Here is a 15455-nt window from a genome sequence, read left to right on the forward strand (position 1 = left end):
GGTCAAGTGATAGAAAACTCACTTTGGAAGATGTTCTCTGCCTGCAGTGTGACCAGTGGATTGCTGAGGAAGCTAATCTGTCAGCCCTGTTAATGCCACTGAAGTTTGGATACGTAGTGAAAATACAATTAAAATTTGTTAGAAAATGTGGTTGAGTGGGTCCAGAGGAAATATGGTATGAATGGAAAGATTAATAGATAGCAGTAAGGTTGTTGTTGTTGTTCGTCTTTCGGGTTCGAAGATGACCATTACTTCACTTTCAGTTGAAGGATTGGTGACTGTCGGTCCGGAGTGACTGGTGAGGCCAATCCGGGCCCGGAAGGCACGCCCACACGTAGGACACAAGTGGATGGGTTCTGCAGTGGAAGTGGAGGTAGCCCGGGCCTTGTGCGCTGTGCGTTTCCTCTGGGCCTCTGCAGTGCGTCTGTAATTGAGTGTTGACAGCTTGGGAAAGCTACAATGTGCCAGGAGTCTGTAATGGATCCACTTGTGTGTACTTTGATAATTTGGACTTGCATTTTGGGAACCACAATTTTCTGCCAATACAAAAGTAGTAATTTTGGCAAACAGCATAAGGTCTGCAGAAGACTTCAGTTCAAGGTAGCATAAATAACCAAGCAGATTATGTTTGGAGAATCATGAGGTCATGCAGTTTGGAAGAAAAAACAAAGGCATTGAAGAGACTGGATGAAGAAAGACAAGCTCAACATTTTGGTTTCATAATTATTTATTCCAAAAAATAAAATTGTCCGTTTGTTTGCAGTCAGAGAAATGCACATTAACACAAAGCCAGTCTTTTGACTTCTATTGGTGTGTAAGTTGATTGGGAGTGTGTAAATTGACATCTTGCTATTCGAGCGTCCACAATATCCAAACACCATCGAGGTCTATTATTTTCATAAGGAGTCTGCTTCGCTAAATATGGACTGTTCATTGCCAATAGTTATGTGCCATTTTCCACAATTATACTGATTGTACTCCTTTGCAGAGACTTTTTTAAACAGTGTGAAATCCTGTTATAGCTTTGAATTAATTATATGTTTTGTAGTCTGTATTCAGCATTGTGGCAGGTTTGATAGGAAGGCCTGCCTGCTGTAATTTATAGAGTCTTCAAAGCCCATCAGCATAAAAATAGCAGAGTCTTTTGATTTTGGAGCAAATCACCGGGTGTGTATGTTGAGTGGGCAAATTAAACTGAATGGGAATATATATTATCTTTATTTAATCCCAAATAAGGGAAGATTGCTGCAGCTTCTATCGGTCATGAAGCTTAAAATCTAGAGGATATTTGCTTTTGCTTGTATTTAAAGAGCAAGTGTCAATCACCACCACAAATATAAGAAAATGTGTCAAATTAACAATGGAAAGTAGTTTATTATAATTTAATTGGTATCCCAATTAAATGAAAGAGTGCAGTTAACTCTTAATTTATCAAATATTGGCAGATTCCCTTCTTTCTTAGATAACTATGGATGATGGAATTCATTGGGTCATCGTGTCCATTGGGTAAATCCTTCTAAGATTGACCTCCCAAACCCCCATAAGAGCATCCAGTTGTCTCTTAAATGATCCCAGACTTTTGCCTTAACATCTGAGTCACTGTGTGCAAGCTGAACATTCAAAATACCAGCCCTAAAGACTCTGACTCTGTCTTGTGGCTCTTCTCTGTGCATTCCAATGTTTGAACTCTTGTGTGTTGGCAACAAAAGTGAATGTTATTTGCATGGTTTAACCAAAATAGTTATTTTGTGCTTTTGCTCTGATGGATATATGAATGGATATTCTTTCTTGTATTGTAGGGCATAGGACCTTGTATGTTGGAGTGCGTATGCCTTTGGGTAGACAGAGTCACCGACACCACAGGACCCATGGATCAAAGCACAAGAAGCGAGATAGAGCGAAAGATGCCATCCAAGAGGAAGAAAAGGACAATCTCCCTTGTGGTGAGGCACATTCAATCCTTCTCTTGCAGTAAATCTTTGAACAGGGCACCACTTTACAACCCCAAATTCCAATGTAGTTTATTATGCACCAATTTACACTAATCCTAAATCTCATTTCTTATCCTCTACATGCCCATCAACTCCCCGCACCATAGCAGATTATATGACTTGCCTACACACCTAGGACAATTTACAGCGAACAGTTAAGCCTGCACACCTGAATATCTTTGGGATGTGGGAGAAAGCCACATGGTCATAGGGAGAACGTGCAAACTCCACACAGTCAGCACCTGAACTCATGGTGCAACCCAGTTGCTGAAACGCAAACAGCAGGGGAGAAGGCAGGAGAATGCAGTTGAGAGGGAAAGATAGATCAGCCATGATTGAATGGCAGAGTAGACTTGATGGGCCAAGTGGCCAAATTCTGCTCCTATGACTTATGAACTCTTAACAGCTTCACCACTGTACAGCCCTGTCATGCTTCAACAACCTATGCCACCACACTTAATGCCATCTCCTTGCTCTCCAACTTGCATTGTTCATTAACCCCCCCCCCCCCCCCCATCCCCCAACACCATTGTCACAACCTTCAATTCCCTGAGTTCTTGAATCAAAGTAGAAAACTGCTCTGCAGGTAGAGCAACAACCGTATACAGAAAGAGAGTTGACGTTTCAGGTCTGTGACCTTTAATCAGACTGCGAAGGTGATAAAACAATTGGATTTTAAGTCGCAGAGATGGTGAGGGTGGAAAGAACAGAGGAAATGTTTGTGATAGAATGGAACAAGATTGTTCAGATGACACGAATATTGTCAATCCTGTTATATGAGAGAGTGATGAATGTGCTGATCGCAGCTGAAGGGTGTAAATAGATGATGAATGAGGACAGTAGAGACTAATAAGAGATGCCCATTTTCTGCCTCTGCATGCTGTAGCCCTTGGGACTCTATTAAGCTTAACAATTTTGGGTCTGCAACCTTTCCTGTTTGTGTAGGAACTGTCCAGTTCTGATGAAGAGTTCCAGGTCTGAAATATTAACTGCTTCCTTTTTTGTGCAATTGCTGACAAACCTGCTAATTTGGTTCCAGTTTCTATTTTTCCTTCTGATATTAGGTCTTCTAACTGTTTTCTCTCCCCACAGATGTTGCATGATCTGCTGATCTTTCCATCATTAATTTTTCTTCAGATTTCCAGCAGCTGCAATGCTCTGCATCACTCAGTTCCAGCATTGTGCACAATGAGAAGACCCCACCAATGTAACACCTTGTAACATTTGAGGACGAGAAATCGATGTTGCCTGAGATAATTAGATTATTTGGGCATAGCAAGAAGAAAGCTCTCTCTCTCTCTCTCTCTCTCTCCACATATATATATATTTCAGATTTCCAGCACCTGCAGTTTTATTTTTGCTTCCCCATCTCTCATCTTGTACTCCACACTGGCGGTTTCAGAGAGGCAGGCACCATCTCTTGTCTCTTTAAGGATTACACTAATGCGCCACAATCTTTGATGAAGATATGTTGGCCCATGTATAACTTCAGGAACAGGAGTTAAATTTTCCTAAAGATGCATTATCACTCGTTATGACCCACCCGCTCAAAGACTGGCACAAGTTATATGGTGAATTATGTTGCTTGAGTGCAGGTTAGGATGGGCGCCATCCATAGGCAACAGCTTGCCTGTGGGCAAGATCATGTTTTAACTTTCTTTGAGGTCCTGCATATTGACTTTGAAGACCCAATCTGCCAAGGAAAGCAGATTAGCAAACACCAGGATAAGTTAGACATATCAGACGGGCAGTGAGTTTGTACATAGTGGCCCAAAATGAAGCTTTGAATCAGAATCTGCGCAGAGCATGGTGCCCATTCCCTCAAGTTGAGCATGAACCCAACATTGATACCCACTGTTTTGGAATCTCTGGCTTCCACCATATCACACTGTGCTCTGATGCTGGATGGCTGTCACCTTAGCTTCCACTGCGACACACTATTTGCAAGAGGCCCAATCTTGAAGGTGGCAGGGATTCATGAGAAATAATCTGCTGTTTGCCGTTAGTGCCACACAGTCAGCGGAACGCTCTGTATGATCATGCACCACAGACTAGAATTTAAATTTATTTTATTTGGTGAGCTAATTAGTTGCTTTATTGAAAAGTTTCAAAATTGGGAATATTTGTCATAAGGATGGTTTCTCCCCAGTTAAAATGCAATACTCACAGTTCCCAGTGCATCAGCCTGTGGAGATTTTAGTTGCTAAGCCTTTGCCTTGGGAAACAGATTCCAGTCTTAAAACTGTCACCATGGCAGCCAGAGGACAACAGTATATATCTTTGCTCACAGTCCCATGATGCAAGCGTCCCTAAGCCACTTCCAGGCATGGATATCATTATTCAGGCAGAGTTTGCAGCTTATCTGTGCTCTGTTTTATTTTGAAAATTTGTAGGACATAATATCATAACAAGTATGAACAGTATTGAAAACTCAAGCAGGCAAATGCAAGCAGCAGTGCATTAATGCGCTGGCCAGAACTATCTAATTTGTATCTTCCAGCTGACTTGCTGTAGGGTGAGCTTGTTACTTTACTGGGGTTTATAAATGAAAGCCATAGAGTTGTACGTTATTTTTACAATGAAGTCATAAATGAAAAAAAAAAAGATATGCTCAGGTGCACGAGTGTTTGATCCAATTTTCCAATGGATGGGTCAACCATATGAAGTGATGGTTATCAAACACAAATTTGTGCAAAATAGCTTTTGTGATATTTATGCACAAAAGGAGGGGATAAATTGGTACAGGTGCATCCTCAATGGAAGTACAGATGTCTTTTGTATTCCAAACTTTAACCATCTGAGGATTCATTTTGTAGGAATGCAAGAACATGTACCGTGCAGGTTTAGAGTAAGAAGTTGCTTGAGTGCTCCTTAATTCTATTGCATTTTTATTACATTAAAGTTCTTCCTGGAAGGATGGAACATAGTGGAAGGGTGTAAGCTGAAAAGAGTGCAGAAAAATGTTAATAGAACTGGAAGGTTTGGGTTATAAGGAGAGACTTAACAATCTTGGGATTTTTTCGTAAGAAGCTGAGGGGTGACATTATTAAAAGTTTATAAAATCATTAGGTGAATGCAGATAGTCTTTTTCCCAGGGCAGATGAGTCCTGGGAAACTAAAATTAGAGGGCACAGTGAGAGGAGAAAGATTTAAAGGTGACCTGTAGAGCAACTTTTTTCACACAGAGAATAGTAGGTATGTGGAATGAGATGCTAGGTGTGGATACAAGGAGAATGTTTAAAAGACTTTAGGACAGGTGTATGGATAGGAAGGGTTTTGAGGGATATGGGTCATAAACAGGAAAATGGGATCAGCTCAGGTAGGAATTTAGTCGACATTGACAAGTTGGGCCAAATGGCCTGCTTCCATGCGGTATAACTCTGACTCTGTGAAACTAACTGCATTGTAAGGCATGGAATAGTTTCTAATGGTCAATGAAGAGAAATATCGGGGGGGGGGGGAAGCAAAATGAATGTCTGGTATTTTGGTGGCCCTCAAACCAGTTTTATGCCACAGAAAGGGGATATTCATTGAGGCACATCTTTTGCTGCAGCCTCTGAGTCATTTCACAGCAGCTGATGAGGATAAAAACCACCTATTCGTAGGATCTCTGTGGCGATTGTCCTTCATTGCCTTTAGTAATCTATATTACAATCTTATTACCTCCTATGCTGCATCTCCTTTTTAGACACCCCTTCTCAGAGAGTTCAGTTCATTCTGGGAACTGAGGATGATGAAGATCATGTTCCACATGAACTCTTCACAGAGCTGGATGAAATCTGCCAGCGAGGGGGTGAAGATGCTGAGTGGAAGGAGACGGCCAGGTGTGTGAATTGTCTGTAATATTTGTGTTCTGAGAAAATGTTACAGATGACAAATGTTTCATGCGGTTCAGTTCCAGGAATGATTAACGACGGGCTCCCTTCACTTTTTTTCTTATCAGCTGTCTCAAATCTTTCCCAAATTAATGCTTTTTTATCGTCTGTTATATATATTTTCTTGGAATAAACAAATTATTTCTCCCACAAATGTGTGATCGCTGATGAAGTGGATCACAAATGCATCAGTTTGAATGAGAGCCAACGAAAGATTGTGGCTGTTAACTTGACTTCTTATCAATTACAAGAATGTGCACAGGGTGGAAAAAAAAAATAGCCAACCCCCTTTTGTATGGCCTCAGAGTATTAAAAAGGAATACAAGAGTGAATCACATGTTTGCATTCAGTTGTCGCTTGTTCCATCTTCACTCTTATAATAAATGGTCTTCACAACTCCCCTGTTTTTATCTTAAAACTTGGGTAGCTTACAACCTCACAATATGAACATTGAATTCTCCAATGTTAGGTAACTAACCTATAAACAACAATTCCCCCTTCCCTTCCCTGTGCCCCACCTAGACTTGATCCATTTCTCCCCTCCCCCTCTCCTTCCTCCTCTGGCTTCACAATGCACATATCCTCTTTCCTTATCTCACACCTGTTGGCTTTTCATCTCTGGCCTTAGTCCAACCATCTGCCAATCAACCGCCCCTTGCCTGTATCCACCTATCACTCACCAGGCTTTACCCTGCCCCCACCTCTCTTCCAGCTTTCTTCCCCCACCCCCCACCCCCAACCACAATCGGTCTGAAGAAGGATCCCAACCCGAAACGCCACCTGTCCATGTTCTCTAGGGATACTGCCTGTTCTGCTGAGTAACTCCAGTACTTTGGGGGTTTTTTTTGTAAGCAGCATCAGTAGTTCCTTGATTCTCTTTTTTTTTAACAGTAATTTGCTTGCTTTGAGAAGGTTTCTGCATAAGCTTAGCATTAAATTGACACAGTATTTTTGTGGTTTGACAGGTGGTTGAAGTTTGAGGAAGATGTTGAGGACGGTGGAGACCGCTGGAGTAAACCATATGTTGCCACGTTGTCATTACACAGCCTGTTTGAGTTGCGGAGCTGCATCATTAATGGAACAATCTTGCTGGACATGCAAGCAAACAGCATTCAAGAGATTGCAAGTATGTCTAATGAAGGAGAATGTTCTCATCAAAAGAGTTTATTACTTGGAAGTAAAAAGTGTAAAGATATCACTCATCAAGGCATTTGTATCATAATGTTAACATAACTTGTCCTTTCTCCTCCTGAGAGTGGGAATAAACAAAATCACTTGCTTGTGAAAACACCTTTGAATTTATTTTGTGCACAATGATAACATTCCATGTAGTTTACCCAGCTTCTCATGGTTATCGTGCATTTTATTTTCTCACCACCTGAGGAGCAATGGAATTTATATGAATTATGTAGTTCTCATATTTTTACCATGTTATTGGATACTTTGGGTACACAGGGTTAGTTCTTTAATTCCCTCCTCACCTGTCTCTCATCTGTTGATTTAATTGTTGCCTATGATAACGAATGATGAATGGGTGAAGGTGGCATTAAATATCAAGAATAATTGTGCAAAGTGAAGGACGATAAATTGGGGAAAAGTCACCTTGTGGACAAGTTGTGGTTTGAATTATGTCACTCTGCAACTTTTCCATCTCTTGTTACTATGAAAACTAACAAACATTTCTCTCCAACACGGGCCACTGTGTAATTGGAATTGGACGACAAAGGTAAAGGTGACTTCAACTGTGTTTATTTAATTTAGAAAGAGCAATGAAAGGAAAATGCAATAAAATTTATTTTCATCGAGTTTTATATTTAGAACTGCTTGAGGAAAAAGTACCTTTTAAACCGAAGATAAAGAGCTGCTGCCCACAGTGAAGGACATTACCAAGACTGAAAGGACAGAAGTGATAAGAGAGCTCTGAGTAGTGAATAGGTAACTTGGATTTTGGGAGACTTGGTAATTCCAAAGAAAGGAGTAGGTTGAAGTTAAGGGCCTGTCCCACTTTAGGCGATTTTAAGGCGACTGCCGGCGACTAGGCTGTCGCCGACAGTTCGCCGGGTGTCGCGGGCATGATCGAGAGGAGTCTTCCAAGAATCGTAGTGGATCTCGGCACGTCGATGAGAAATCATCCGGTTTGAAAAAATTTCGGCGACAGCTGGCTTGTCGCCAGGTATCGTTGCTTATTGCAGGCGCTGTCGCCTGCTGTCCCCAGGTTTGCTAGGTTCTCTTAGATGCATTTAGAAGCACATAATATTAAAATAAGTAAAGTCATTTCAATATACCATAAAATGCTTGTGTTTAACCAATTTATTTACCGTCAGGACATTTGACAGGTAGATTGGAGGCGACAGTTTGAGTCAGGTAAGCGTGGGAATTTTCGCGATGTTTATGGCCATCAGCCATTATATTTAAAGTGGGATCCAAACCCAGATATGCAACCCAGAAACCAGATATGCATCTCCCTTACATTTTCAAAGAATGCCCACACAGTTTTCACAAAAATCCACTTAACCACTTTTAAAATTAATGTTTTTAATACAGCTATTAGTAATTGGAAGTAAAACTGGAAGTAAATCCAGTTTATGCCTTGTTACAGTGATGCTTGGTTTTTAAGTAACCCATACAAGTTGTTGTAGTTCAAAACCCTCAAGTACTTACCGACTTGTCAGTGATTTCAGCGAAAATTAGGACGCCGGAGAAGCATTGACAGCGTGGGAATTTCGCGATTTTTCCAAAGACGCTGTAATCTCGACCTGACTCGGCATTGTCGTGGTCATTGTCATCGGGTAAAAGAAAAGTTCAGCGATCTGCTATGACTTTGACAGTCACCGGCAGTCGCCTTAAAATCGCCTAAAGTGGGACAGACCCTTGACAAACTCGGCCTTGAAATTCAAGAGTAAAAACAACAATGTACATTTTCATCTTTCAAATTGATGTGGACAAGGACCAAGTTCTATGTAATGTTGCCGCCTTCTGTTATCCTTCCCTTTTTCAATGACCTTGAGGCCTCGCCGCCATGGCTGTTCTATGAAGTGGAGTAGGCTGCAAATAGCAACCATGTGTCGGGCAGCATAAATAAGTTAAGGTCATTGGCATGGACTTTGCTAATTGCCTTCTGACAGTTATGCTGCTGTTTGGCCTTTTCACTGTTTTCAAATGCTGTCAATTAGCAATTGTTTGAACTTTTCCAACTCTTTTTCTAAATTGAATTAAAAAAACTAAAATTCACTTTAAAACAATTTAATGGTAATTAAAATATTTTTTTTAAAACACATACTTTCACTTACCTTTTTAAATGAAGGTTGGTGGTCCCATTCAAATGCATGGGACTCTGCTGGATGCACTAGCCTTGGCTGGTGTAAGGTTGAGGGGCCAGACCAGTGTAGTTGACTCCTAGGGCATAATTGTTCTGGAATGCCTCTGGTCTTGATGGTAAATCCATGGACAAAGAAGAGTTCAAATGCATATGCTGCTGATTTCATACATTAATTCATTCTTAAATTGCAAAGTGAATTGGAGAGGGAATGTTCTTTTGACCAAGAGGTATGCTGATAACTTCCTTTAGTATAAAGTTAAAAAAGATGGAAACCAGTGATCTCAGATTGAATTGTTTATTTATTATACTGGACCAAATTGTGTTACAAAGCTTCTTAAAGGTCTAATGGGAACTTCTAAAGGGAGAAACTGCAGATGTTAAGAGCATTCACGTCTAGTTCTAGAACAGTTTTCCTTTATTTTCCCTGTTGTGTCCTTAGTGTGTGGTCATGTCGTATTGGAAGGACCAGGGAATTCCACGTTGTACCGTGCCTGCGTTTGAGGAAGTTGCACAACTTGCAATAGGTTTTACAAAGTAGAATTTGCATGATTGCGGTAGAATATTCTCCCGCATAAGTAATTCGCAAATTAGTTTTCCACACATATTAGAGAAAATGTGTTATTCCAACACAAAGCTGCTTTATACTCTTACCAATTTGAATGGGATTTGTTTTTCTTATGAATGGAAACTCTTAAGGATGCTAAATTGACCCTATTTTAGCTGCAATAACTTTACTCCTGGGATAATATCTTGTCATTTTTCTTCTGTTAGATATGATTCTTGATCATCAGGAAGCATCCATGGAACTAGATGAAAGCATTCGTATGAAAGTGCGTGATGTTCTTCTGAAAAAACATCACCATCAAATTGAGAAGAAGAGGAATAATCTCATTCCAATTGTTAGGTCTTTTGCAGAGGTTGGGAAAAAGCAATCTGAACCTCATTCCATGGACAAAGCTGGTAAGGATAAGAACGGAAATCCAAAGGAAAACTTTCTTTGAGCTCTTGATGTTGGTATTACATGCATACAATGACTGGGTGGTTGGGTATGAAGGGGTGCAGGACAAGGAAGTGGCAAACCGTGACTTTTGTTAAACAGGTCAAGTGGAGAACCTTTGCACAATTCCCCAAAAGAGAAAAAGCCCAGTGCAATTATTTTAAACTAGAGAAGAGCACCCAAACTCGGGGACAGAGGTCTTCATGGCTGCGCTTTAGAAATTTACTCATTTAGAAATTGACCCCACTTTAATGGCTGTACTTTAGAAATGTCTGCCATGTAATGCAGGTAAATGCCTGTGCTCACCTCGCTTGCTTCTGTGGGATTTAGAAAATGTGAATGCGACTGCATTCTCGTCCTTCTGGAGATCTTTCTGTTTGGAATACCTGTCTGAATTCCTGGATGGTCCTCATGGATACTGCAGGCATGTCGTTCACAACCTCAAGTCAAGTCAACTTTATTTGTCACATACATATACAAGATGTGCAGTGAAATGAAAGTGGCAACGCCTGCGGATTGTGCTAAAACTACAAAACAGAATAGATTTTTTTTTTTTTTAACACAAAAAATAAATTAATACAGTAAATTAAATTAGTCCCTGGTGATATGAGAGTTAACAGTCCTGATAGCCTGTGGGAAGAAACTCCGTCTCATCCTCTCTGTTTTCACAGCGTGACAGCGGAGGTGTTTGCCTGACCGTAGCAGCTGGAACAGTCCGTTGCTGGGGTGGTAGGGGTCCCCCATAATGTTGCTGGCTCTGAATCTGCACCACCTGATGTATAGGTCCTGCAGGGGGGCGAGTGTAGTTCACATAGTGTGTTCAGCTGAACGCACTACTCTCCACAGAGCCTTCCTGTCCTGGGCAGAGCTATTCCCAAACCAGATTGTGATGTTTCCGGACAAGATGCTTTCTGCAGCCCCAGAGTAGAAGCACTGAAGGATCCTCAGAGAGACTCTGAATTTCCTCAACTTCTGAGGTGGTAAAGGCGCTGCCTTGCCTTACTCACCAGTGCGGCAATGTGTGTTGTCCATGTCAGATCCTCTGTGATGTGGACTCCCAGGTATTTAAAGCTGCTCACCCAGACCGCAGTAATCCCATTTATCTCCAGTGGCGTGTACGTCCTCGGATGTTGAGCCCTTCTAAAGTCTACAATCAGCTCCTTAGTTTTTGTGACATTCAAGAGGAGGCTGTTGTCCTGACACCAGAGTGCCAGATCAGCCACCTCCTCCCGGTAGGCCTTCTCCTCGTTATCAGAGATCAGGCCCACCACCACAGTGTCGTCAGCAAACTTGATGATGGAGGAAGGAAACCTATTCAATTTCGCTGGGGAAAATCCTCCCTTGTTGTTTATAATTATAACTTATAACTATTATTACTTATTAACCGTTACTTACTGTTACTTATAACTATTATTTATTTATCTTATTACTCTTATTATTTGTATTTTCCTACCTTTTCTCCTTGTTCTGTATTTTTATGCTCTGTGTAAAGCACTTTGAATTGCCATTGCTGTATGAAATGTGCTATATAAATAAACTTGCCTTGCCTTGTTGCTCCACTTCGACCTGGACCCACCAATCGCTGCTGGATCCACTTATTCAGTAACAGCAGTCCCCTAATCCAGAAGAATGGTCCATAAACAGCTAACTGCATAATTTGCAGCCACAATATTAAATGCTAGAAGGTGCAAGATTTTGCCGTAAGTCATGGAGTACACCAGCTAAAACCAATGAAGTTAACTTCAGTGCAGTGTTACTCAAGGAAACCTAACGATCCTTTTCTACGAATCCAACTTTATGCAACTTTCACAAACTGCATTGGATGATATCTGATTTACTAAATTGGTCAGCTTAACCGGCTGGGTCATAATTACATGTTGATGCGTATTTTCTCTGGTTTCCTCATTGGTGATTGATCCATGTACAAATGCATTGATGGACTCTCTTTGCTCACTGCTTATTTCACTGCTTTTTCCATATTTGTCATTGTAATAGCGCCACCTTTGATTGGAGGATTGTAAATGATTGAATAAACCACAGTACAGCTGTGCAGACATGTGCCAGTCAGCAGTGAGTTAACTTGTTATTCTGTGTCTGAGCTCAAGATATCACAAATTGGCGATGAGGATGGGATCGTCGATTCCCCAGCTTTACTTGTTTGTGTAGATAAGGAATTCTACAGAGGCACGGAGAAGGTTGTATAACTTTTGGTGTCGAGGAAAGCTGGAAATCGGGTCACAAAGTTGAAGTCTGTGAGACTGTTAAAAACATTTTTTTTAATCCAAAATGGCGGTGCCCAGTGGATATATCGGAAGATTGGGTGTGTTCCAGCAAAGCCAGGAAACGTTCGGTGCATACATCGAATGTTTAGAGATGTTTTTGCTACAAATAACATCACTGAAGTAGAAGCTTCTGATGCAGAATCAAGACGGTTGAATGAAGCAACTCAAACTAGGAAAAGAGCTATTTTTCTCACCGAAATGGGTCCCGATGTTTATGATACAGTAAAGAATTTATTAGCTCCAGCCAAACCAAAGGACATGCCTTTGAAGGATATTCTGAAGAAGTTAACAGAACATTATGACCCAAAGCCCTTAGAAATAGCTGAAAGCTATCGTTTTGGAACGAGATGCCAACTTCCAGAGGAGGATATTAGTAATTTTATCATGACACGCAAGAGGTTATCAATTCATTGTAATTTTGGAAATTTCCAAGACCGGGCGTTAAGAGACCATTTCGTGTGTGGATTGAGAAGTGAGCGGATCCGAAGTAAGCCAATGACGGTGTATGACCTGACTTTTGAAACAGCTTGTAAAACTGCTTTGTCAATGGATATGGCAGAAACGGGTTCTAGAGAAGTCAGGACAACTTCTAGACAACCAGCGGAAGAGTTGAACAAGCTGCAGTCCAGCAAACTAAAGACGGATAAGTCGACAAAGACGTCAGAGAATCGTTATCCATGGAAGGGTAGCAAGACGACTGCAAAGTCATGCTATCGCTGTTTAGGCTCACATCTAGCACAGTCTTGTCCATTCTTCAAGGCAGAGTGTTACTCGTGTCACAAGATGGGACACCTAGCAAAGGCTTGTCGAAAGGCTAGGCAGAAACAAGGTTCAACAACAAGTAAGCTGCATTCTGTGGATCAACTGCAGGCAGAGGAAGAGCTTCTCGATATATATACACCATCTGCAGCAATGAGCTAGTAAACCGGAAGGCAAAGAATGTGTCTGTGCAAGTCTAGTTGAATGGAGCTCATGTTAGCATGGAAGTCAACACAGGAGCATCTGTGAGCGTGATTCCAGAATTTGTGTATCGGGAGAAGCCGAGTCAAATTCCTTTGGAAGCGAAGCCAATCGAGCTACGTGGTTACTCTGGAGAGAAGATTCCAGTGTTAGGTTTGCGTACATGTACCAGTTAGGTATAAGGAGCAACAGGCGGAGTTGCCCCTCGTAGTTGTAAAGGGAGATAAACCTGCATTGCTAGGTCGGAATTGGCTGCAGATCTTGAAGCTCAACTGGAACGAGATATTCCTCGTTCGTGAAGAATTCAAGTGTGCGGAGGACGTAATCAAGCAACACCCGAAGGTGTTTAGCGACAAGGTGTACAAGGTGTTGTGTATTCATGCCAATACGCGCGAAGCAGGATGCTACACCAGTGCATTGCAAACCACGGGTTGTGCCGTATGCTCTTAAGGACAAGGTTGAGAAAGAACTGAAAAGACTTGAAGCTGAGAACATTATCAGTAAGGTAGAAAGTAGTGAATGGGCAACACCCATTGTAGTTGTACCTAAACCTGATGGTAGTGCTAGACTTTGTGGGGATTATAAGGTGACCGTAAACCAGTTACTTGAAGATAGCAGACCAGATACCCTACCAACGGCAGAGGATTTGTTTAGCACCCTCACAGGTGGCCAAGTCTTCACAAAAATGGACTTGACAAATGCCTACTTGCAGTTAGGTGTAGATGATGAATCTAAAGCCAAGCTGACTATTAACCCGCATTTGGGATTGTTTCAGTTCAATAGGCTTCCATTTGGTATATCATCAGCCACAGGGATTTTTCATGGGGTAATGACACAAATTCTAGAGGGAATTGAAGGTGTGGTGTGTTACTTGGATGACATCCTCATCTCAGCCCCTGACAGGCAGGCACATGATGAAAGGTTGGAAGTGGTACTCAAACGACTTGAAACACACCGTGTAAGAGTGAAGGCACAGAAATGTGAGTTCTTTCAGAACTCGGTAGAGTACTTGGGTCATAAGATAGACAAGGATGGTCTACACCCCACGAAGGGGAAAGTTGATGCGATCAAAAATGCGCCCACTCCCAGAAACATATCTGAGATCCGATCCTTTTCAGGATTAGTGCATTATTATGGGAAGTTTGTGCCAAATCTGTCCACCTGTTTACATCCCTTGAATGAGCTTATGAGAAAAGATGTACCATGGAAGTGGACACGTAAATGTGATCAAGCTTTCAAGTCATGTAAAGCTCAGTTGGCAGAGAGTTCAATACTTGTTCATTACGATGTCAATAAGCCAATGAAGTTAGCATACAATACAATACAATACAATACAATATATCTTTATTGTCATTGTACCCAGGGGTACAACGAGATTGGGAATGCGCCTCCCATACGATGCACTAATTTAGGTAATTTAGACAGCAGCAACCCAACGAAACGAACAGTTGTAACAGTTTTGGACAGGGTAAAGTGCAAGTTGATCTATGCGTTGTGGCCATCCGGCTCAGCAGGACCGGTTCATAGCAGCTATGGCCCTGGGGATGAAGCTGTTCCTGAGTCTGGAGGTGCGGGCATAGAAGGCCTTGAATCGTCTGCCCGATGGAAGGAGTTCGAACAGACTGTTGCAGGGGTGTGAAGAGTCTTTGTGGATGCTGGTGGCTTTTCTGAGGCATCGTGTGTTGTAGATGCCCTCCAAGTCTGGTAGCTGTGTTCCGATGGCCCTCTGAGCTCTATGGACTACCCGCTGTAGAGCTTTCCTTTCTGCCTCCGTGCAGCTGAGGTACCACACAGGGATTCCATGCGTTAGGATGCTCTCTATGGTGCAGCGGTAGAAGGTCTTCAGCAGCTGTTGGGGTAGACCAGACTTTTTCAGTGTTCTTAAGTAGAACAGTCTTTGTTGTGCCTTCTAGACCAGCGCAGCAGTGTTATTGGACCATGTTAGGTCCTCCGAAATGTGAGTGCCCAGAAACTTGAAGCTGGACACTCTCTCCACACTGACCCCATTGATAGAGATCGGGGCATATTCCC

The 15455-nt window shown here is 41.8% G+C and overlaps 1 protein-coding gene across 4 annotated transcripts in view; it reads left to right on the forward strand.

The window, feature by feature from the left end:
• LOC144611952 (electroneutral sodium bicarbonate exchanger 1-like) overlaps positions 1-15455 on the forward strand; it is an 88148-nt gene that overhangs the window by 23602 nt on the left and 49091 nt on the right. For all 4 annotated transcript variants that reach the window (XM_078431307.1, XM_078431309.1, XM_078431308.1 and 1 more), the window contains exons 3-6: positions 1800-1943; positions 5680-5815; positions 6832-6992; positions 9957-10145. In XM_078431307.1, the coding sequence (XP_078287433.1) occupies positions 1800-1943; positions 5680-5815; positions 6832-6992; positions 9957-10145 (630 nt within the window). The remainder of the gene's footprint in view (positions 1-1799; positions 1944-5679; positions 5816-6831; positions 6993-9956; positions 10146-15455) is intronic.

The sequence above is a fragment of the Rhinoraja longicauda genome, chromosome 42 (assembly GCF_053455715.1).
Source record: "Rhinoraja longicauda isolate Sanriku21f chromosome 42, sRhiLon1.1, whole genome shotgun sequence".
NCBI classification, from domain to species: Eukaryota; Metazoa; Chordata; class Chondrichthyes; order Rajiformes; family Arhynchobatidae; genus Rhinoraja; species Rhinoraja longicauda.